The sequence below is a fragment of the Ailuropoda melanoleuca genome, chromosome 4 (assembly GCF_002007445.2).
Source record: "Ailuropoda melanoleuca isolate Jingjing chromosome 4, ASM200744v2, whole genome shotgun sequence".
In the NCBI taxonomy this organism is placed as follows: Eukaryota; Metazoa; Chordata; class Mammalia; order Carnivora; family Ursidae; genus Ailuropoda; species Ailuropoda melanoleuca.
Genome location: NC_048221.1, coordinates 44,989,178 through 45,013,725, shown reverse-complemented (window position 1 = coordinate 45,013,725; position 24,548 = coordinate 44,989,178). Strand labels below are relative to the sequence as shown.

Sequence of the window (24,548 nt, the reverse complement as noted above, 5' to 3'; positions counted from 1 at the left end):
GTCAAACTGAAGAAATGCTGGGCCTGATCAAGGAGAAAAAAAGATTTTATGTTAGAAGATGCAAGGATTAACGATCATGACGGAGACACTGGAACACCTTATGCATTGTTGACAGGAATGTAAAATGGTACAACCACTTTGATTTTAGCCATTCTGACAGGTGTGAGGTGATCTCTAATTGTAGTTTTGGTTTGCATTTCCCTGATGATGAGTGATGTTGAGCATCTTTTCATGTGTCTATTGGCCATTTGGTTGCCTTCTCTGGAGAAATGTCTGTTCGTGTCTTCTGCCCAGTTAAATCGGATTACTTGTTTTTTGGGTTTTGAGTTGTATAAGTTCTTTATATATTTTGGATGTTGACCCTTTGTCAGGTATGCCATTTGCAAATATCTTCTCCCAATCCATAGGTTGTCTTTTCGTTTTGTTGATTGTTTCCTTCACTGTAAAGAGGCTTTTTATTTTGATGTAGTCCCAATTGTTTATTTTTGCTTTTGTTTCCCTTGCCTCAGGAGATGTATCTAGAAAAATGTTGCCACAGCTGATGTAAAGAAATTACTGCCCGTGTTCTCTTCTAGGATTTTTATGGTTTCAGGTCTCACATTTAGGTGCTTAATCCATTTTGAGCTTATTTTTGTGTGTGGTATAGGAAAGTGGTCCAGTTTCATCCTTTTGCAGGTAGGTACAGCCACTTTGGAAAACGATTTGGCAGTTCCCTCAAAAGGTTAAACAATTATGGTATGACCAAACAGGGCCACAGCTAGCTTATCCCCAAGAGAAATGAAAACATATGTCCGCACGAAACTTGTACATGAATGTTCATCTGTTCTTTGTAGCAACATTATTCACAATAGCCAAAACTCGACAGTTCAGGGATGTAGGAATGCTGTTTGGATTTATTCCAGGAGGCTGGAAGACCCACCGAGGACTGTATCCCACGGAAGGGCCCAGAGGACGCTCACTCACTGAGGCCATGGGGCATGCCCTGGGCAGAGGACCACTAGCATCAGTCAGCAGCTGGGCAGAGGCTCGCCTCTGCAGGTCAGGGCTGACTGGAAGGGGCAGCCCCAAAGCTGGAGCTTGCAAACAATGATGGAGATGACAGGGGCTTGAAGCAAGACAAGCTAGCTGGTGGCATTTATCCCTAGCAGCCAGGGGGATGGCGTTAGCATAGCCGCAGACAAGTCGGAGGGGCAGCCAGAGGCTTGCCCCATGGGGCGTGTGTGGAGGGCAAGATAGGTGAGTCACCAACAAAGGTGCCGATTAACTGCTTCAGTTGGAAGGAGGCTCAGGGTGGTCAGCCCACTGAAAAGAGTGAAGGCATCGGCAAGCTCAGCCAATCCTGGCTTCAATCTCAGCCACTGTGCTGGAAGTGGCGCTGTTGCCAGAGCTCATTAGGAAGGCCTCAGCTGTATAGCGTGCCGCTGTGGACTTGGAAAATGTGTGGGGGCTTTTCTGGTTTGTTTCTTGTTTTCCTATCCCAATCAGGAAAAAGGATCACAAAGTGTTCACATTAAAGTAGAATGAGTATATGATCTCACTGATATGTGGAATTTAAGAACAAAACAGAGGAGCATAGGAAACGAAAGGAAAAAATAAAACAAGACGAAACCAGAAAGGGAGATAAGCCAGAAAAGACTCTTAATCACAGGAAACAAACTGAGGGTTGCTGGAGGGGTGGGGGGGTGGGGATGGGGTAACTGAGTGATGGACATTAAGGAGGGCATGGGTTGTACTGAGTACTGGGTATTATTTAAGACTGATGAATCATTGACCTCTACCTCTGAAACAAATAATACATTATATATTAATTAATTGAATTAAAATTAAAGAAATAGTTTTTAGCATAAAAAAACATAAAGTGGAATGAGTAAAATATTACCGGATAGCAGGAACCAAATTCCACCCATAGCTGCTGATAGCCTCTTTCCCCCCAGCCCTTGAATTAAGAACTGTTCTTACATTTTTTTAAGGTTTGTAAAATAACAACAATGAAATCAAAGAAGAATATACAACAGAGATCATAGGTGGCCCACAAAACTTAACATATTTATCATCTTGTCCTTTCTAGAAAAAATTTGCCAACCCCTGCTTTACAGTTTTACTCTTGGCCTAAGTTAAGGTTCTTGCCCTGTGTCATAATATAGCTTGAAGAGAGCTGGACTAAATGGTCTGGACATCCTACAGAAAATTCTCATGTTCTAATAGAACACTGATGATATTACGTTAATCAGACAGGATGAGCAAGAGGGGGCTAGCACACGGGTGGACTTTGTAAGAAACACACACTCCAGAGAAGGGAGATAAACCCACGAAGATTCAGGAACTTTCCATCTCAGTAAAGGTGGGTTTGCTGGTCATGCCTGTGCCAGGACCTTTACTTCTTCTCCAGAGTAAAAGCCAAATTGCTGTATCATGCATCCCCTACTCTGAAGAAGGGCTGACCTGGTTCTGGAAACAGCATTTTCCACAACCAGGGCTATTGATCTAGCCCATACACCAGGTCACATGGGAGTCCAGGTTTAAGTGGGGCTGCTAGAAACAAAGAGCTCAGTAGCAGGAAAGAGGCAGGTTGGAGAGGATGGCAAGCCCAAGGGAAAGAATCACAACACTAGGCCCCTGGAATTCTGGAGCAACATCATGCCAGCCACAGCACAGAATGACTGGGATGGGTTATTTTCTGTCACTTTGGCTGGGCCATGAGGTGCCCAGATGTTTGGTCAAACATTATTCCAGGAGTTTCGGTGAGGGTGTTTTGGGATAAGATTAACATTTAAGTTGATAGACCAACTAAAGCCAATTATTCTTCCTAGTGTTGGTGGGCCCTGTCTAATCAGTAGACGGCCTGGCAGCTTGAAAAGGCTGATCCTCCCCTGAGTAAGAGACAGTTCGTCCTCCCTGACTGCCTTTGAACTGGGACATCAGCTTTTTTCCTACCTTCAGGCTTAAACTGAAACACTGGTTCTTTCTGGGTCTTGAGCCTGCCAGCCTTTGAACTAAAACTACATCATTATCTCTCCTGGTTCTCAGGCCTTTGGACTTGGACTTAGACGTGTACCATGAGTTCTCTTGGATCTCCAGCTTTCCCACTCACCCTGCAGATCTTGGGACTTGCCTGCCTCCATAGTCACGTGAGTCAATTCCTCATAATAAATCTCTTTCTATGTATAAATATATGTACATCCTGTTGGTTCTGTTTCTCTGGAGAACCCTGACTCGTACAATTATGTATCTTTAAAAAAAAGCAGCTCTTGACATGCTCCTAAGCCCTTGTAGAGATAAAATGGTTGGCTACTAAGTAATCATGGATCTGGAACTGCATTATTAACTGGTTCTGCCAGATCTACCAAGTTCTAAGGTCAGACAAGCTCAACAGCAATCCATTATGAAATGGAAATAGTATATCCAAGATCAAGTCCAAGCACGACCTGATGACATGAGTAAGTTGCACATAACCACCATTGCACCCGTGCCCCTCCCTCCACTCATATCTAGGGTCACATAAGGGTCTCTTATAACCTACAGAGGTAGGAGAAAAAAAGCCCAACCTCGGTTTTTGGATGAGTGGGCTCAGGATAAGAATGCAACCTGAAAATGGATGGTGACTGGATCATAACTATACTCAGGAGTGGCCTTGTATAATGGTGACAACGGAAAATTTTTGAAAAAACAAAGTCTGAGCTATGCCTTTCCTGCTCCAAGAGCCTCTGTCTCCTTCGGCACCCAGCTTAGATGGCACATCTTTTAAGACGTCTCCCCTGTGCATCCCCATACCCTACATGGCTTAGTTGCTCCTGGGGCAGATAAATATTCTCTCCTCTCTTCATAAAGACATGATGTCTAGCTGAGCAGGGCCAGCACCACAGTCTGGGAGCTTGTAGAATGCCTTATCCACAGGTCTGTATTCTCACCAACATGGCATTTGAGCAGGGGACCCATTTCATAAGGAAGGAAATACAGTGGTAAGCACTGGTCATGAGATCTAATGGTGTTATCTCATACCACAACAACCAGAAGAAACCTGTCCTCACAGAGAGTGGGAATGAGTTATTGAAGGCACAGCTGAAACGCCAGCTTGGAGGCCATCCTCTGCAGAATGGAGTCATCTATACAGACACAGTATATATACTCAATCAGAGGTGCCTCTATGGCACTGTGTCCCTAAGCAGTAGGAATACATGGTTTTAGGAATCAAGAGGTGGTAGTAGAAGTGGTCCCACTTATTATCACTCTTAATGACCCAGTAGGGATTTTGTTCCTCCCATCCCTAGAACTCTGGGCTCTGCGGAGTTGGAGGTCCTGGGTGAATTTTTTCACAGGAAGGGTCCCATTGAACTGAAAGTCATGGCTGCCATCAGGGCATTTTGGATTCCTTGTGTTCAGAGACCAGTAGACAATACAAGGGATCTTTAACTTGGCAGGGAAATTGACCCTGATTATCAGGGAAAGTGTGAGGTATCTTCTCAAAACTGCACCATAGCACTGCCTTTCACTTAGGGTAAAAGTTTACCATATCCTACATCATCTGGCCCTCTGCTACCTTTCTGACCTCCTTTCCTTTTTATCTTCCCTTTGCTCACTCTGTTGTAGCCACAGTAATCTCCTTGCTGCTTAGTAAACACAAACACTTTCCAGACTAGGGTTCTTTCATCCAGCTTCATTAGACGGACAGGGCAAGAAGACCAGCAGAAGTACCTCAAATGGGAGCTGGAGTGGAGGAGAGATTCTAGATAAAGTGCCCTTATTTGTACAGAGTTGATTGGTGAATTGCATGTTTACCTCTAATTTCTAGCTTAAGTACCCTCAACTTGGGATTTCTCATCAATATTTTCCACTTACTTCATGATTGGTGACCTGTAAGAAATTATTCAATGGCTTGAGAAAAAACACTGATACTTTCTGGAGAGCCTACAAAGTTTCTGTCTTGGATAATGATTGCTAATAATAGCAAAAATTTTTTTGGAGATATTATGAAATTCCAAGCACTGAGCTAAGTCTTTTACATACTTTAACTCATTTAATCTTTATAAAATCCCTGAGAAGGAGGTATTGTTATCCCTATTTCACATGTAAAGAAAGAGAGTCTCAGAAATTGAAGTGATTGGCCTCTGTCATACCTCTTGCAAGTGGACAGCTTTATTTTATTTTATTATTTTTTAAAGATTTTATTTATTTATTTGACAGAGGGAGACAGCCAGCGAGAGAGGGAACACAAGCAGGGGGAGTGGGAGAGGAAGAAGCAGGCTCCTAGCGGAGATCCCAGAACTCCGGGATCACGCCCTGAACCGAAGGCAGACGCTTAACGACTGCGCCACCCAGGCGCTCCTCAAGTGGACAGCTTTAAGCACAGCTCTTTCTAAGCCTAAATCTGTATTATTTTCTCAACAACTTGCTTCCCTTTAAGAGAAAGAGGTCATGATTACTGCTGTTCATTCATTTGTCCATTAATTCAATAAATGTTCACCGAGTGTTTATTACGTGCTAGGCTTTGGCCTAATTTTGCCAATTCAGTGGTGAAAATTGGCAGGATCCTTGCCTTCATGGAGGTCATACCCTAATGGTTTAGCAGGATCATGAATCTAAGGTGTTCAGTTCTCAGAAGGGCAGCTGGCACAGCCAGCATGTACCAAGACTGAACTTTTGCAGAGAGACTGACAACAACTATCTTTTACCTAGACCTGAGAGTCTAAATTGCCTGTAGTAAATATGTAACTGTAGTTAAAATAATGACCTTTTAGCTTCACCAACTTTGAAATGGGTACAACAATAGTAGGTTGCTTGCCAAGTGGCTGCAATCTCAAACAAGAAAATGTGTGAAAACTCTTGGAAAACTGAAATAGTCAACAAGGAGGAAAGGACTTTGCTATATTCTTTATTTAAAAATTCCAAACATAGGGGCGCCTGGGTGGCACAGCGGTTGGGCGTCTGCCTTCGGCCCAGGGCGTGATCCTGGCGTTGTGGGATCGAGCCCCACATCGGGCTCTTCTGCTATGAGCCTGCTTCTTCCTCTCCCACTCCCCCTGCTTGTGTTCCCTCTCTCGCTGGCTGTCTCTATCTCTGTCGAATGAATAAATAAAATCTTTAAAAAAAAAATTCCAAACATAAACTAGAGAAAGTAATATAACAAACACCCAGATAATCATAAACAAGTTTCAACAATTATCAACTCAAGGCCAATCCTGTTTCATCTCTATCCACCCTCTCCCTCCCATCACCCATTTTTTTGGAAGCAAAGCCTTGACAGCATATCTTCTTCTTCTTCTTTTAAAAATTTTTTAAAAAAGATTTTATTTATTTATTTGACAGAGAGAGAGACAGACAGCGAGAGAGGGAACACAAGCAGGGGGAGTGGGAGAGGATGAAGTAGGCTCCCAGGGGAGCAGGAAGCCGGATGTGGGGCTCGATCCCTCAGGCTCTGAGACGAAGGCAGACGCTTAACGACTGAGCCACCCAGGCGCCCCCACAGAGTATCTTCTTATCTGTATATATATTCCAATACATATATTCCAAAGGAAGGGATTCTTTTATTTTTTTTTTAAGATTTTATTTACTTATTTGAGAGAGAGAGAATAAGCAGGGGAAGGGGCAGAGGGAGAAGCAGACTCCCTGCTGAGTAGGTAGCCTAACGTGGGGATGGATCCCAGGACTCTGGGATCATGACCCAAGTGGAAGGCAGACACTTAACCAACTGAGCCACCAAGGCACCCCAAGTACTGCATTTCTAACATGTTCCCAGGTGATGCTGATGCTGGCTGGTCTGGGACTCTTTGAGAGCCATTGCTGTACCTATCCAAGTTGTACCTAGGATTTCCCTAATTGTATCCTTTGGTGAAGTTTTTCAACACGTTCGTCTTCCCCTTATTTCTTGGTAAGGTTTATTTAATTGCCTTATTTAAAAAAGCTTATTTAATTGCCCACAGTATGGCATAATGGCCAAACTCAGTTTTTAAGTTAGATTCCCTGGGTTTAAATCTTGTTTTTGATGCTTATTTGCTATGTGACCTTGGGCAAGTCATTTAATTTCTTGGTGAACCCAATATTACAGGGTCCTTTTGAGGTTTAATGAGGTTTCAAAAAGTTAAGGGCTTACTTAGCATACTGGCTAGCATTTAGCAAATGCTTAACAAATTTATCATTTTTCAAACAAGAAATAAAAATGGGGCTCACAGTCGGCTGGAAGTCCTTAAGTTTTGTTGTTTTAAAATTAGCGGAGCCAAGGAGGGGTGCTCCAAAGGAGAGGTGCTCCAAAGGAGGAGTACCTAGAAAAAATTGGAAAGAGCACCCCTCAAAAATCAACCCAGGGCTGGCCCCTTTAAGGAGGGCGGAGCCACGTGACCTAGAGGGTCACATGGCTCGCGGGACAACATGGCTGCGCCCTCAGTAGGGCTGGCTGGTGGGTGCTGCGCCCGGCTCGGACTTGTCCTTTTGCTGCCGCTGCTCTTGCTCCCCGGCGAGGCGGCTGGGGGCGAAGAGGCCAGTACGGGCGTGGGTGCGGGCGCGGCCTCCCTCGCGGGCTCCTGTGGCTGTGGCACTCCCCAACGGCGCGGGGACCATGGCAGCTCGGCGGCCGCGCACCGATACTCGCGGGAAGGGAACGCCCCAGGCCAGGTCCCGGGAGAGCGGCCGCTCGCGCCCACCAAGGTGTTCTCTTGATTCCCTGAAGGCGGGTGGGGTCCGCGGGGTTCTTGGACAGGGTTGGAATGGGCAAGGCAAGGGGTTTGCACGAAGGCAAATGAAGATTATAACCACACCCCAAATTGGGCACGTGCTTATCCGACTTGACGAAGAGTTCCTCTCCCCTCTTTGCCCCCCAGGTCGGCGGGATCTTGGGGCTCAACTTAATCCTGCGCATTAGGGAGTTCGGTGTGAGGACAGTTGACCCTCCTTTTCTTACCCCCTACTCATTTGCTCCTCACTCCACCCTGTCTTCCTCATGAGGTTCTCGGGCTTTTAATTTTAAGGCCGACAGATTCGTTAGCCTTGGGTTCCTGTCTTAACTGTGAAGGAATCAGGACAGTGGGGCTCTGTGTCTTTAAGATTGTTGTATTTTATCGGTGGCCTCTTCTAGTAGATTCGGTTTCTTGAAGGCAAGAACTTGTCTTATTTATCTTGCTATCCTTAGTACTTCAGCACACAGGAAGGACCAAGCCAACTGTAGTTGCTTTATTAGTGCTATTTATCTGTGCCTCTCATACTGCATGGATGTGTTAACTGTTAGCATACATAAGTAATAACATTAGTCATAATGATTATCTCATTCTTTCCAAGTACTTTGCATATTGGTATGGTTGTGGAAAAAACTTAAGGGAACTAGAACTAAGATGTTTGACTCCTAAACTAGTGCTCCTTCTTGTATATTGACTACATTCTTTCCTTATTTTTTTAATCCTACTTTTCTTCCCCGTGATTTAATTCTGAACAATATTCAGGACTTAGGTGAGAGTTGTGTCCTCTAGCAGGCCTTACCTGACTTCTTTCTTTTTCTTCTCCTGAAGTATTTCCATATGCTGCCACCAGAGTAGTCTTTACTCTGACATTACAATTACCAAAGATACTTGTCTCAGGTGTCTTTCTCTAACTAGGGAGTGAGAGTGGTAGGGGTTAGGACTATAACTTTGTGTCTCTGGTATAGTGTTAGGGAGCTGGTGATGGGGCTTTTCGTTGTTTCCCCATTTTGTGTAATTTTTGGCCTTTAAAATTCTGTTCCTCAGAGGGTGTGCTGCATTATTAGTGTTTATCTTTTGTGCGGTGGGAGCCCTGGTTATTGTTGTAGTGTGTATTGGCCATACATGATTTTAATTCCTTTCTACCTTTTCTGGTATTTGATAATCAGTTCCTCCTTCCTTCAAAAGAGAAAGCCCTATGTCTTTTTTTGTCTGCTTTGTAACTAATAGGGTAGCTGTCTTACTGCATTTACACACTGATATGTATGAAATTTTTCCCCAGAACCTTCTGGCCAGTACAGAACATTCTGCATTTTAAATGCTCTATATTCCTTTTGATGTCAGAATGAGATGTGGGTGCCAGTATCTTTTTAATTAAATTTATAAGGTATACATTTTTTCCATTTCTTCAGAGTGGTTTTGTGTCTGGACTAGGTATTGTACGGGTCATCTTTGACCAGTTCTTTCCTCCCTCCCTCCCTCCTTCCCTTCCTTCCTTCCTTTCTTCCATATATGTTTTTATTTTTTCTCATTTTCACTTGAATTCACCTTCTTTAAAGTTTGGAGGCATCCCATGCTATTAGTAAACTAGCAGTTGCTAAGAACACTTTTCACAAGCCTTTAAGGACTCAACTTAATTATTGAACCTGAAGTAGCCTTGTTGTCAAGACAAAAGACTTCATAGGAGGCAGTTCTTTATCTCTCTGATTTCCTTGATTTCAAGTATTTTGGTTCGTGTGTAGATGCCTTTGGTCTAATTCTGACACTTAGCCATTTATTCTGAATTCAAGAAGTTCAATATTACAGGAGAGGTGCCTGGTTGTAGTGATAGTGCTTTTTCCCCTTAATCTTTAAAAAAATTTTTTTTAAGACTTAATTTTTTAGCAGATTTTTAGTTTCACAACAAAATTGAGAGGAAGGTACAGGGATTTCCCATAATACCCCCTGCCCCTACACAATGCCTAACCTCCACCATTATCAATATCCTCCACCAGAATGGTACATTTGTTACAATTGATGAGTCTACATTAATGCATCATGATTACCAAAGTCCATAGTTTTCCTTAGGGTTCACTCTTGGTGTTGTACATTCTGTGAGTTTGGACAAATGTATAATGATGCATATCCATCATTATAATATCATATAGTACTGTATAGTATAGTATTTTCATTCCCCTAAAAATCCTTTGTGTCCCTCTATTCATTCCTCCCCCCTCATCCCTGCTGGCAATGTCTGATCTTTTTTTTTTTAATATTTATTTTTTTATTTTGGAGAGAGTGGGAGTGTGTGCACACATGATTGCTGGAGGAAGGGCAGACTCCCCATTGAGTGCGGAGCCTGAAGCACGGGCTGATCTCACAACCCTGAGATCATGACCTGAGTCAAAATCAAGAGTCAGACGCTTAACTGACTGAGCCATCCAGGTGCCTCTGACTGATTTACTGTCCGTTCATAGTTTTGGCTTTTCTGGAATGTCAGAGTTGGAGTCATATACTATGTAGCCTTTTCAAATTGTTTTCTTTCCTTGGTAATGTGCATTTAAGATTCTTCCATGTCTTTTCATAGCTTAATAGCTAATTTCTTTTTAGCTCTGAATAATATCCATTGTCTGGATGTGCCGCAGTTTATTTATCTTTTCACGTACCGAAGGGCATCTTGCTTGCCTCTAAGTTTTGGCAGTTAGGAATAAAGCTGCTATCATCACCCGTGTGCAGATTTGTGTATGAATATTTGGATAAGTACCAAATATTTTCATAAATACCAAGGAGCACAATTGCTGTAACATATGGCAAGAATATGCTTAGTTTTTAAAGAAACTGCAAAACTGTCTTCCAGTGTAGTTGTACCCTTTTGCATTCCTACTAGTAATGTGTGAGAGTTCCTGTTGCTCCACACCCTCACCAGCATTTGGTGTCATCACTGTTCCAGATTTTGGCCATTCTAAGGTGTGTAGTGGTATCTCACTGTTGTTTTAGTTTGCATTTTTTGCTTGACACACAATGAGCATCTTTGCCATCTGTGTGTCTTTGGCCCATTTTTAAATTAGATTGTTTTGGTTTCTTACTGTTGAGTTTTAAGTGTTCTTTGTTTTGGATAACAGCCCTGTATCAGATGTGTCATCTGCAAATTTCTCTCAGTCTGTGACTTGGCTCCTCATTCTCTTGACATTATCTTTTGAAGAGCAGACAGTTTTAATTGTAATGAACCCTCACATAGCAATTTTCTTTTGTGGATGCTGCCTTTGATGTTGCATGTAAAAAGTCATCACCGTACCCGTTGTCATCTAGGTCTTCTCCTATCTTATCTTCTAAGAGTTTTACAGTTTTGCATTTTGCATTTAAATCTGTGATCCATTTTGAGTTAATTTTAGTGAAGGGTGAAAGGTCTGTGTCTATTATTATTATTATATTTTTTGTATGTGGATATCCAGTTGTTCCAGCACCATTTGTTGAAGAGATGGTCTTTGCTCCACTGTTTTGCCTTAGCACCATTGTCAAAGATCAGTTCATTATATTTATGGAGGTCTTTTTCTGGGCTTCTGTGCTATTTCATTGATCTCTTTGTTCTTTCACCAGTACCCACTGTCTTGGTTACTGTTAAGTTTACAGTAACTCTTCAAGTTGGTAGCATCAGCCTTCTGACTTTTTCTCCGTGAGTATTGTGTTGGCCATTATGGGTCTTTTGCCTGTTTATATATACTCACAATCGGTTTGTTGATATCCATAAAATAATTTCCTGAGATTTGGATTGGGGTTGTATTAAATTAATTTTTTTTTCTGTTTATTTAGTTTAGTTCAACAGATGTTTATTTGGTACACAAATTTTGTAACACTGTCATATGTCTTGGGCATAAGGAAAAGAAAAACACGTATGTCCTACCCTCAAGGCATTTACCGTTTACCCTCTTGTAGGTGTATGCTCTCTCTTAGTATGTGTCCCTCCCTCCCTTCCTTCTCCCTCCCTCTCTCCTCCTCCCTCCCCCTCTCTCTCTGTCCTCCTGCCTTCCTCTCTGCCCCCCCCCCTTCGGCCTTCATGCAGAATCACCTGTCAGCATCACTTTTCCGCAGTGACAGTACTGTGGGAGGAGTAGGTACAGAGCGTTTGGAGAGGAAGAAGTGATTTGTTCTTCCTGTACAAATTAGGAAGTTCCTCAAAGACAAGGTCCCACATTAGAGCTAGGGCTTGAAGGAACATTTTCAGAAGCTAGGGATAGAAGGACAGATTGAAGGACATTCCAAGAAGGGGAATAGCATGGGCACAAACAAAGCATTGTACAAGTGCATGATGTGTTCCGGGAAATGTTAGTAATTTAAGGTTTCTGGGGGTGACATTTTTCACACTTTTTAATGTAACACTTTTCAACTGTGAGTCTTTTTTTATATTTTAATTCATTCAATGAGCACTTGGCAAGATGAGGGACACAAAAATTAAATAGCACTGGGCTTTACCCTCAAGGAATTTACAGTTTCACTGGAAAGTTACAGCAGTAAAAATTGTATGGGAAATGATTTAGATATTTTAAAATTTTACTCAAGTTCCTTCTGGTTAAAAATATATATAATTCTCAATGAGAAAATTATCCTAACAATTTCAGCACAGGTTATTTTGTACAAGGTAGCAGAATGTTTTTATCTCCATGTGCCTTTGAAAACAGTTGCTTGGAGGGCATTTAGAATCATGGGATGATTAAATTGTATGCATTGTCTCTGTATGTATGGGTAATTTCAGTCCTGATTTCCTGTCTGAGAATGTTTCCAATCAGGTAATGCTTACCCAAGTGTAAAGGCACGATTGAATTGAATGCCATCTCTTCTATGAAACGTTTCCTCCAAGAAGATGTGGTTTTTCTTTCCTCTAAATTCCCACAACATTTTCTTATTCTCTGAGGGCAGCTTGTATATTTTCTTTGGTGTTATATGTATAGTTGTTTGATATTCTACATGGGAAGCATTTTTTAGACCTTTTTAAATCTCTGTATCCACCCCCACCACTTGCCCAGTGTCTTATACATTTTAGACATTCTGTAACAATTTCATGAATGATCTGTTACCTTTTTTTGGGAAAACAATATTGAGAAACTCCTGTGGGAATAAAGGATATCCCATACTTTCTAAGGAAACCTTTGTAAAATATTCTTTTGCTGTATCTCGTCCTCCTAAGAATCCAGTAACATATATTATTCCCCACTTTGCAGGTTAGGCAACCGAGGCTTAATGGAATCATAAATCCCAGGGCTTGAAGGTTCTTTAATGCTATTCCATCTACAATTAGTGTCTGTCTGTGTGGGCAGTAGAGTAAGAGAATGGTATAGGTAGATAAGCCTTGTGCAGACAATTAAGGAAGTTTGTGGGCAGATCCAGAGATCATGATTCTCTTGTTACCCCCCTTTCTCATGAGCCTTTAATGTATTATCTTAGATTTAAGGAGAGAAAAGAAGGAAAGGGAGAAGAACTACACAGAAGTATTCATATAAGCTTATTTCATTTTTGTGTAGAAGACAAAAATAGCACAGTAGCAAGTGAAAGAAAACACAAAACTGGCTTAAGCAGAAAAAAAGTGGGAGAGGGGACATTTATGGGCTCTCATAGTGGGGAAGTTCGAGAGTAGATATGGCCCCACACACAACTGGGTCCAGAGCCTCAGGCAGATCTTCCTTTTTGACTATTTCCTGGCTGTTCTTTTTTCTTTGTTTGCTGCATTTTCAGGCAATGTCTTCTGTTCTTACTGAGGAAATAGCTGGAAGAGAGAGAGTCCCTTTTCTCATAGCTCCAGCCGAAGTTTCAAGAGTAACTGTGAGTGGGTCATGGGCCTCTCCTTAGTAACATCTCTGTGGTGGAAAGAATGCCACAGTTGGCCTGCCTGAGTTGTAGCAGGTGGAGTAGTCATCCAGTTCTACCTGAGCCATATAGAGACTTGAACAACTGGTTTTTCAAAGGGATATCTGTTCTGACAAGAACAGGAAGGAATGAGGGCTGGGTGGGCACAAGTACTAGATGCCCACTGCCCCTGCCTGGAGTGTGTGGCTCAAAGATGGTCTTTTTTTTTTTTTTTTTTTTTTTACGATTTATTTATTTATGTGAGAGAGAGGGAGTGTGCTGCCTTGGGGGGAAGAGCAGAGGGAGAGAGAGAATCCCAAGCAGACTCCCTGCTGATCCCATGACCCATGAGATCATGACCTGAGCCGAAATCACAAGTTGGACACTTAACCCACTGAGCCACCCTGGTGCCCCCCCCAAATATGGTTCTAACAGCAATAGAGTCACCTTGATGTATGTGCCTTTGACTTGAGTGGCAATGGCACAAACTGATGTAGCAAAGGGGGTTTGAACTTACTTTCAGGGAGGAATGGATTGTTTGAATCTGGAACTTCAGTGAAGACTTGATTAAAATGGTTCTTTTTATTTGGTTTAGGGTCCTGTAGAGTGAAACATCTGATGCTCTGTATTTCCCTAGAACAACATTTTACGTTTGCAGGACAGAGAATTTCATTTCATTCGTGTAAATTGGAAATTATGATCCACTCAGAACAATGCAGGGTATTTTTATTTATAGCCTCCAGAACAGAAACTTCGCTTATTCAGTGTTGGTTTTCTCTGATGGGTAATGAAAGAAGAGGAGGAAAAAAAAAAAACTAGGCCAGGAGTCCACAGTGGAAGTTGTGATTGTATTAGCATTGTTGGTACTCACCTTGAAGGAGAAGAGGATGAGAAAAATGAGGTGATTGTAAAACTTCATTAGGCACAACGGGCACAGCTTCCTGTGTGTCTTCTCTTTACACCAAGGGCTGAACACCTGTTCTCAGAGTAGGACCTACTTCCTACTTGTCTGCTGCTGGAAAGCTTTTTTAAACTTTAAGTCCTTTATGAAACCTCGTATTAGATCATTTTAATAATCATTTAAAAATTACACTTGGAGCTTTTGTCTGAAGTCTTCTGTGTTTTTGCTTCTCTGCAGAGCTGCTTAAAATTCTGACTTCTAAGCTCTGAGGAACCTTGCGTCTCAGACTTTTGGAGGATAATCAGAATTACGTGTGAACCTAGTTCAGTCCTTACACAAAGTCTTTTAAACAGGTTGCACTACAATGCATGCTGTCCATGTCTGGGACTGTGTTAGAACAAGAATTTTTACAATTATGAATAACTCAAGTGGCAAATTCCTCATCATATTCATGATCTCACTCATTCAGTCAATAGAATTTTTTGGTTTTTGTTTTTTGTTTTGAGGATCTACCCTGAACTATGTACCATGCTAGGTGCTGGGGATATAGAAATGAAAACTTTACTGGTGATTCCCAAAGAGCCTAGGATCTAGGGGAGGTGAAAACCTGTCATTAAAATACGTGTATGTCAGTTGTTAGGATAGATAGAGGTATTTATTAGAGTAACCCAATTGAGGGGCATATGATCCAGCCAGAGGAGGGAAATGCAGGCAGTAAAGACCTGGAGGAGGTGATCTTGAATATTGACTATTTACGGACAAAGCGTAGGTAGAACACATGGTGAGGGAGACGGTGAGAGATTATTAGGCTTTGATGGTTAGATATTTTATTTTACCCTGAAAGGTGATGGGGACACCTAAAGAATTTAAGTAGGAAAGTGGTATGATCAGATTGACACTTTATTTTATTGTTTATTTTTTGAAAGACAGTATATTTACATGGTTTAGAAAAAATTATAGAAGTGTGTGTAGTGAAAAATTTTTACTTATCTGATAGACTTCCTCTCAAGTAACCACTACATGAGTTTCTTATATGTCTTCCCAGACAATATTTGCAAATATAAGCAAATACAAAAATATGTGAATCTATATTCTTCCCCCACCTCCTTTTCACACAACTGATAGCACGCCATGCTGTGGTACACCTTGCTTTGTTCACTTTAGTTTTTTGTCTTGGCAAGATCTCTCCATATTAATTTATTAAAAGTGGCTTTTTTCTTGTTTTCATTCTTTTTCCTTTCTTATGGCTGCTTAATTTTCTCCCCCCCCCTCCATTCACCTAGAAATACACTGGGTTCCACTGCCTTTTAAAATATTCTCTGAGGGGCTTCTGGGTAGCTCCGTTGGTTGAGCCTCTGACTCTTGCTTTTGGCTCATGGCTTGATCTCAAGGTTGTGAGATGTAGCCCATTGCTTTGAGCTCTGTGCTGGGTGTGGAGCCTGCTTAAGATTCTCTCTCTCCCTCCCTCTGTCCCTCCCCAGTTGCACTCTCTCTTTCTAAAAAATAAATAAATATAAATAAATAAATAAATAAATAAATAAATAAATAAATAAATAAAACATTCTCTGAGATTGGTCACTCCCTCAAATTAACAGGTGATTTCTCTCCTATTTCACCAACTACTTCCACTTCCCCCTTCTGACACCAACTCATTGCAGTTTGGTTTCTGTCTCAGAAGTTCAGTGAAATCTATTTGCACAAGTCACAAGTGACCTACTTTAGTTTTATAATCTCTTATTAACTGTGTGGCGAGGAAGCAGCTTTAGCATAATACTGGGAAGAGATTTTTAAAATTTAGATAAATCCAGACATGAAATTGGTAATATCATAAAAGAAATTTTCCAGTCACTGGCGTTTCTGGTATGTACTCAGGCTCCCTCCCCTAATTTATCTGTTTCTGTTGAGAGTTCTACCTACTGTGCATTCTGGATGCTGTATCAAATGAAATGTACTGAAGGCAACTACCATGAAGTCCTTCTTGCTAACTCAAGCGTATTATGACTTACTGGAGAGATCTTGAGGGCGTATGCAATTCTGGGAGTCCTGATAGTGGTTAGCAACCACAGTGATTGGGGATTACGAAGGACAGCATTGCTCTAGTAAGACTAGCCTCATCAGACCCTGCCTTGTATCAATACCTTTCCTTTGGTTTTTGGTAACACTATTTGCAGATCCAGTGTTTTGCCCGATATGGAGATAGCACACAGCCTGACCCCTTTCCCAGTTTTATTTTTATGTTTTGTTTTGTTTTCGTTGTCTTGGGATTATTCTTGGGAACTGGCTCTTTATTTTGAAAGCTGGTAAATAAGGGGAAAGAGTCAAGAATTTATTTTGCCTTTCCCATGAATATATCACTGAGTAGCTAAATAACTGAGTAGGGGAAGTTTCTCTTTATAGAAGGATTTCAACAATAAATGAAGAAGATATGATAGAATTGGAATATCATTTTGCAACCCCTGATGAATTGAACCTCGGTGGCTGCTAGCATCAGAAAAGAGAGTGACCCGTACAGTCTGTGCTTCTTGACGAGGAAGACAACACCACCTGCAGAGGAGTCTTACTCCCCTCAAATCAAACCTGAATCTGATAAAGCCTCTAGATTCAGCTGCCGATTTTCAGGAGGTACAGAGGACAGAGGATAATGATAAATAAACTATATTATAAGGTTGCAGTCAACAAAAATCTTGACTCTGGGAATCTTGGACAAATGACCCAGTTTCTCCAACAAATAAATTGCAATGGGAAAAAAGAAGTAAAGGGGGAACCTTTGTGACTTAGATTCCTAAATGCCGTATTTTACAAAAAAAGAAAAACCATAAAAACCTATAATGTTTAGGGATGCATAGTTAAATAATTAAACTACAAATAAAATAAGGAATGCATATAAAAATGTCAGGATAGTACAGTATGGTGACTATAGGTAATAATACTATATTATGCATTTGAAAGTTGCTAAAAGAGATCCTAAAAGTTCTTATCACAAGAAAACAGTTTGTTTAACTGTGGTGATGGATGTTGACTAGACTTGTGTTGACCATTTCATAATATATACAAATACTGAATCATCATGTTGTATACCTGGAACTAATATAATATCATATGTCATTATATCTTAAAAATAAGTTAAAAGTCGGGACAGTGGTTTTTCTCTGTGGTGGGGGGGAGGATTTGTGTTTAAGATGGTTATAGGAAGGGCTTTTGCAGTGATTGCAAGGTATTTTCATGGAGGGATGGTTAGAAGGATCTTTAACTTACAATTTATTAAACAATACATTTAATGCTTTTTAAAATATTTGTTATAACTAAAAAAGATTTTAAGTTTTAGATGGTGTGGTAAAGGTGTTTCCATTCTCCTCCTAAGACAAGAACAATAACAAAAACGGCCCTATGCCCTGAATTTTCCAAGCAGTGATCTGTAAGGTGCACTAAAAACATCACTAGAATAAATTTGAAATATTGTACTGGTTAATTTGGGTTTCCACCTAATTCCTTATAGAACTGACAAAAAGTACACAGTATTTTTTAGAGAAATAAAAAGCCATGCCTTTCTAGAACTGACCAATCTTTTTAAAAAATACATTTTTATTAAAAAAAAAATTCTTGGGACACGTGGGTGGCTTAGTCAGTTAAGTGTCTGTCTTCAGCTCAGGTCATGATCTCGGGGTCCTGGGATCAAGCCCCACATTGGGCTCCCTACTCAGCAGGGAGTCTGCTTCTCCCTCTCCCCCTGCCTCCTCCCCCCTGCTTGTGCTCTCTCTCTCTCTAATAAATAAATAAAATCTTTAAAAAAATTCTTTTTATTGAGGTGTAATTGACTACTTTTTTTTTTACCCCTCCCCTGCCCCCACCCCTGCCTGTGGCAACCACCAATCTGTTCTATGAGCTTGGTTTTTGTTTGTTTAGATTCCACATAGAACAGAGATCATATGTTGTTTGTCTTTCTCTGACTTATTTTACTTAGCATAATGCCCTCAAGGTCCATCCATGTTGCAAATGGCAAGATTTCATTCTTTTTTATGACTGAATGATATATATATATATATATGATGCATATGATATAAAAGGACATATATTTAAATACACACATATATACTTATATACATACCACAATATCTTTTTTTTTTAATATTTTATTTTTTTGAGAGAGAGGGAGAGGGCACAAATGGGGGGGAGGGGCAGAGGGAGAAGCAGACTCCTCACTGTGCTGGGAGCCCAACCCAGGGCTTGATCCCAGGACCCCAGGGTCGTGACCTGAGCCGAAGGCAGATGCTTAACCAACTGAGCACCCAGGTGCTCCCATACCATGATTTCTTCATCCATTCATCCATCCATGGACACTTAGGTTTCCGTGTCTGGGCTATTGTAAATAGTGCTACATTGAACATTGAGGTGCATACATCTTTTTGAATTTGTATTTTAGTTATCTTTGGGTGAGTACCCAGAAGTGAAATTGCTGAATTATGTGGTGGTTCTTTAAATAATATTTAAGTTTTTGAGGAGCCTCCCTACTGTATTTCATTGTGGTTGCACCAATTTACATTTCCACCAACAGTGCACAGGACTTTTCTTTTAACCACATTCTTGCCAAAACTTGTTACTTCTTGTCTTATTGTTAGTAACCATTGTAATGGTTGAAGGGCATATTGATAATAGCCATTCTAACAGGTGTGAGATGCTATCTCAGTGTGGTTTTGATTTGCATTTCTGTGATAATAATGGTGTTGTGCATTCTTTCACGTACCTTTTGATTATTTGTATGTTTTCTTTGGAAAAATGTCTATTCAGATCTTCTGCCCATTTGTTAAGGTTTTTTTGTTTTTTTGTTTTTTTTTTTTTTGCCGCGTTGAGTTGTGTGGGTTCTTTATTGTGAATATTAGCTCTTTGTCAGATACATGATTTATAAAAAATTTCTACCATTCATTAGGGTGCCTTTTTATTTTGTAATATTGTTTGAAATCAGGGAGCATAATGCCTAAAGGCTTGTTCTTTCTCAAGATTGCTTTGGCTATTCAGGGTCTTTTTTGGTTCCACACAAATTTTAGGATTGTTTCTTCTATTTCTGTGAAAAATGCCAGTGGAATTTTGATAGGAATTGCATTGAATCGTAAGAAGGCTTTAAAAATATTAATTCTTCCATTCCATGAACATGAATTATCTTGCCAGTTATTTGAGTTGTCTTCAATTTCTTTCCTTAATGTTGTTATAAGTATACAGGTCTTTCACCCCCTTGGTTAAATTTATTGCTAGATACTTTATTATTTTTGATGCAATTACGAATGAGATTGTTTTAATTTGCCTTTCTGATAGTTGGTTATTAATGTATAGAAATGTAACAGGTTTTCTTTTTTTTGGTATTGATTTCGTATCCTGCAATGTTACTGGAATTTGTTTATTAGTTTAACAGTTTTTTGGTGGAGTCTTTGGGGTTTTCTATGTATATCATCTACACATGGTGACATTTTTACTTCTTCCTTTACAATTTGGATGTCTTTTATTTCTTTTTCTTATCTAATTACTCTGGCTAAAACATCCAATATTAAAGTGAATGAAAGTGTCAAGAGTGGGCATCCTTGTCTTCTTCCTGATCTTAAAGGAAAATCTTTTAGCTTTTTACCATTGAGTATGATATTAGCTGTAGGCTTGTCATATTTGGCCTTTATTATGTTGAGGTACATTCTGTCCATATCCACTTTATTGAGAGTTTTTATCATAAATGGGTGTTGAATTGTCGAATGCTTGTTTGCATCTATTGAGGTGATCATATGATTTTCGTCATACATTTTGTTGATGTGGTGTATCACATTGACTGATTTGTGGATATTGAACCAGCCTTTCATCCCAGGAATAAATTCCACTTGATCATGGTATATAATTCTTTAATGTATTGTTGAATTCAGTTTGCTAATATTTTGTTGAGGATTTTTGCATCTATGTTCATCAGACATACTGGCCTATACTTTCTTATTCTTGCAGTATCCTGCCTGCTTTCGGTGTTAGGATAATGCTGGCCTCATAAAGTAAGTTTGGAAGCACTCCCTCCTCTTCAGTTTTTTGGAAGTGTTTGAGAAGAATTCATTGTAATTCTTCTTTGAATGTTTCGTAGAATTCATCAATGAAGCCATCTGGTTCTTGACTTTTGTTTTTTGGGAAGTTTTTGATTACTCATTCAATTTCCTTAGTAGTAATTGGTCTGTTCAGATTTTCTGTTTCTTCAATTCAGTCTGATAGGTTGTATGTTGCTAGAAATTTTTCCATTCTTTTAGGTTGTCCATTCTTTGGGCATATAATTATTCATCGTGGTTTCTTATGATCTTTTGTGTTTCAGTGGCATGACTTCTAATATCTCCTCTTTCATTTCTGATTTTGTTCCACTACCCTCTCTTTTTCTTGGTAAGTCTAGCTAAAGATTTATTTTTATCTTTTCAAAGAACCAGTTTCTTAAGGTAGGTGTTTATTGCCCTGAACTTCTCTTAGAATTTCTTTTGCTGCACCCCATAAATTTTGGTTTATTTCTATTTTTATTTGTCTCATGGTATTTTTTTTAATGTGTCTTTTGATATCTTCTTTGACCTCTTGATTGGCTAGTAGCATGTTGTTTAATTTTCACGTATCTGTGAATTTTCCAGTTTTCTTTATGGAATTGAGTTCTAGTTTCATATCATTTGTGCTTGGAAAATCTGCTTGATATGATTTCAGTCCTCTTAAATTTATTAAGACTTGTTTTGTGCCCTAACATGTGATCTATCCTGGAGAGTGTTCCATGTACACTTGAGATGAATGTGTATTTCTTTTGCTTTTGGATGGGATGTTCTGTATATGTCTCTTAAGTTCATCTGGTCTAATATGTTGTTTAAGGTTGCTGTTTCCTTATTGATTTTCTGTCTGGGTGATCTATCCATTGATGTAAGTGGGATATGAAGTCCCCAGTTATTATTGTGTTGCTGTCTGTTTCTCCCTCTAGGTCTGTTAATATTTGGTTTATTTATTTAGGTGCACCTATGTTGGCTGTATAAATTTTTGCAAGTGTTATATCCTCTTGTTGGATTGGCCCCTTTATCATTATGTAGTACTCCATGTGTTTTATTGTAGTCTCTATTTTAAAGTTGATTTTATCTGATATGAGTATAGCTACTCTAGCTTCCTGTTGGTTTCCATTTTCATGGAGTATTTTTTTCCTTCCCTTCACTTTCAGTCTCTGTATCCTTACATTTCAAGTGAGTGTCTTGTAGATTGCATATAGATGGGTCTTGTTTTTTAATTTGTTCAGCTACTCTTTGTCTTTTGATTGGAGAACTTAGGCCATTTACATTTAAAGTAATTATTGATAGGTATGTACTTATTGCCATTTTTTTCATTGTTTTCTGACATTTTTGGTTATTCCTTTCTGTTCCTCTTTTATTCTCTTGCTATCCTTCTTAGTGGTTTGATAGCTTTCTTTAGTAGTATGATTATATTCCTTTTCCTTTATCTTTTGTATATTTACTATAGGTTTTCCCTTTGTGATTACCATGAGGTTTACATGTAATAACTTATATCTGTAACAGCCTATTTTTAAGTAGATAATTTAAGTTTGATTGCATTCTAAGGCTTAACATTTTTACTCCCTACTGCCATGTTTCATGTTTTTGACATCTCTTTTTATATCTTTTCATCTTACTTATCCCTTAACTAATTCTTGTAATGAGTTATTTTCACTACTTTTGTCTTTTAACCTTCATGCTAGCTTTATAAGTGATTAATCTACTATGTTTACTATATATTTATAAATATCATATAATTCCTTTTCTTGTGGCTGTTTAATTTTCTGTCATGTGGATGGCCCACAATTTACTTAATCCACCCACTACTGATGGACATTTAATTTATCGCCAGTCTTTGTCTGTTAAAAACAGAGCTGTAATAAGTTGCATTGGATACCAAAGGCTGACATTTCAGAAAGTTCAGTCGGTGCTTAAATATTTGCTGAATGAATGATTCAACAGAAGATAAATGGCTTAGGGGCACCTGGGTAGCGCAGTCATTGAGCGTCTGCCTTCGGCTCAGGGTGTGATCCCGGCTCAGGGTGTGATCCCGGCGTTCTGGGATTGAGTCCCACATGGGGCTCCTCCGCTGGAAGCCTGCTTCTTCCTCTCCCACTCCCCTGCTGTGTTCCCTCTCTCGCTGGCTGTCTCTCTGTCACATAAATAAATAAAACCTTTAAAAAAAAAAAAGAAGAAGATAAATGGCTTAGAGGGGAGCAAGGAGGGATGTGAAAGGATGAGACTGGAAACAGGGACTGGTTGTGAGGCTCCTGCAGTTGTCTGGGACTAGAAAAAGGAGAGATATCCAATAAGGTGGAGTGACCTCTGTAATGCTGGGATTAAGGGACAGGAGTAGTCAAGCATGATTTCTTAGAGCAATAGTAATACATTAGAAAAATAATAAGACATTTATTACCCATATTTCATAGATGAAAAGAACTCCATTTTCATTGGGAAATACATGCACAGAATTAAAGACAACCACTAGCAAAGATAGTCAATGGAAATAGAAAGTAGGAATCAATGATTGTTGATTGCTACTTTCCGTTTCTTTTAATCTTGTTTTTCTAGGTCTTCTGCTGTTATTGCTAAGTCATATTCTTTCTTTTTATTACAACTAGTATCTCTCTTTGGCTTCCTTTTTTTCCTTCCTCAATTTCAACCCTTATTTTATGGATTAGAGGCTTCACAATTCTTATGTTGCTGTAAAGTCAATTAATTGATTTTTCACTCAGCTGATTAGAAAGTAAGATCCTGTGTCTGCAGAATATATTTCTGACAGATGGTATGATTGTGTTATTTTTTAAAAAAATTAAGATAGAATGACATACCATAAAATTCACCCTTATAAATCGAACAGTTCAGTGTTTCCCAGTTCATTCACAAGGTTTCATAACCATCATCAGTAATTCCAGAACATTCCATCACCCCCAAAAAGAAACCCCATATCCATTAGCAGTCATTCTCCATTTCTTTTTCCTCCCACTCCTGGCAACCACTAATCTACTTTATGTCTCCTTGGATTTGTCTGTTTTGGGCATTTCATATGAATGGGATCATATAATATGTGGCCTTTTGTGAGTAGATTATTTCACTTAGCATAATGTCTCCAAGGTTCATCCGTAGTGTAATATATATCGGTACTTCATTCCTCTTCATGGTTGAATAATATTCCATTTAATGGATATACCATTTTTTGTGTATCTGTCATTTGATGGACTTTTGAGTTTTCCCTTTTTTGACTATTCTGAATGATGTTGCTATGAATGTTTGTGAAGAAGTTTTTTTCATGGATGTTTGTTTTCATTTATCTTGGACATATATCTAGAAGTGAAGTTGTGTCACATGGTGACTCTTTATTTAGATTTTTGAAGAACCAAGAGACTGTTTTCTAAAGCAGCTGCATCATTTTACATTCCTACCGGCAATGTATGAAGGTTCCAATTTGCACATCCTTGTCAATACTTGTTATTGTCAGTCTTTTTGGGTTATAGCCATGCTAGTGGGCATGAAGTAGAATCTCTTTTTAGTTTTTACTTATATTTCCCTAATGGTTCATGATGTTGAGCATAGGCTTGCATTTCTTAACTGAATATTTTTGGTGCAATCCTTAGGCACTATGTTTGGTGCTGGAAATACAGATGTGAACAAGGCAGTCCAGTAGCCTCTTGGAGTTTAGAGTTTATGTGAGACAGTATATAGGAGCAAAGTATTTGCAATCAGAGTTTTAATAAGGAATCAGTTAAGGACAGGGACATAATAAGGACAAGACATGTTCCCTTATTAAACTTTATAGATATTCCATTTCAGTGATTAAAGTCTTTTCTATTTTGGAGACCCACATTCACTCAGTGGTTTTTAAGAATATGATATATGGCATTTTTGCATTTGATTTTAAAAATAATTCAAAAGAAATGAGATCATATTAAAGGAAAACATACTCAAATGTATAAAGAAGTGGAATATCTCCCTGCCTTTGCACTCTCACAGCTTGGTGACTATTGCTCCAGACCTGTTTCCATGGCATCTATCTATCAAGTAGAGTTTTGACTAAAGAACTACTTGCCTAGAGAATTTTCATTTCTTTTCTTTTTTCTTAAAGATTTTATTTTATTTATTTGGCAGAGAGCAAGAGCAAAAGCGAGCGAG

General features: G+C 39.5%; 1 protein-coding gene across 2 annotated transcripts in view; it reads left to right on the top strand.

Annotated features, from left to right (window-relative positions):
• The first annotated feature begins 7,342 nt into the window (after positions 1-7,342).
• Positions 7,343-24,548, top strand: part of SUMF1 (sulfatase modifying factor 1) — a 112,422-nt gene continuing 95,216 nt past the window's right edge. For both annotated transcript variants that reach the window (XM_034658670.1, XM_034658669.1), the window contains exon 1: positions 7,343-7,638. In XM_034658670.1, the coding sequence (XP_034514561.1) occupies positions 7,363-7,638 (276 nt within the window). In that variant the 5' untranslated portion in view covers positions 7,343-7,362. The remainder of the gene's footprint in view (positions 7,639-24,548) is intronic.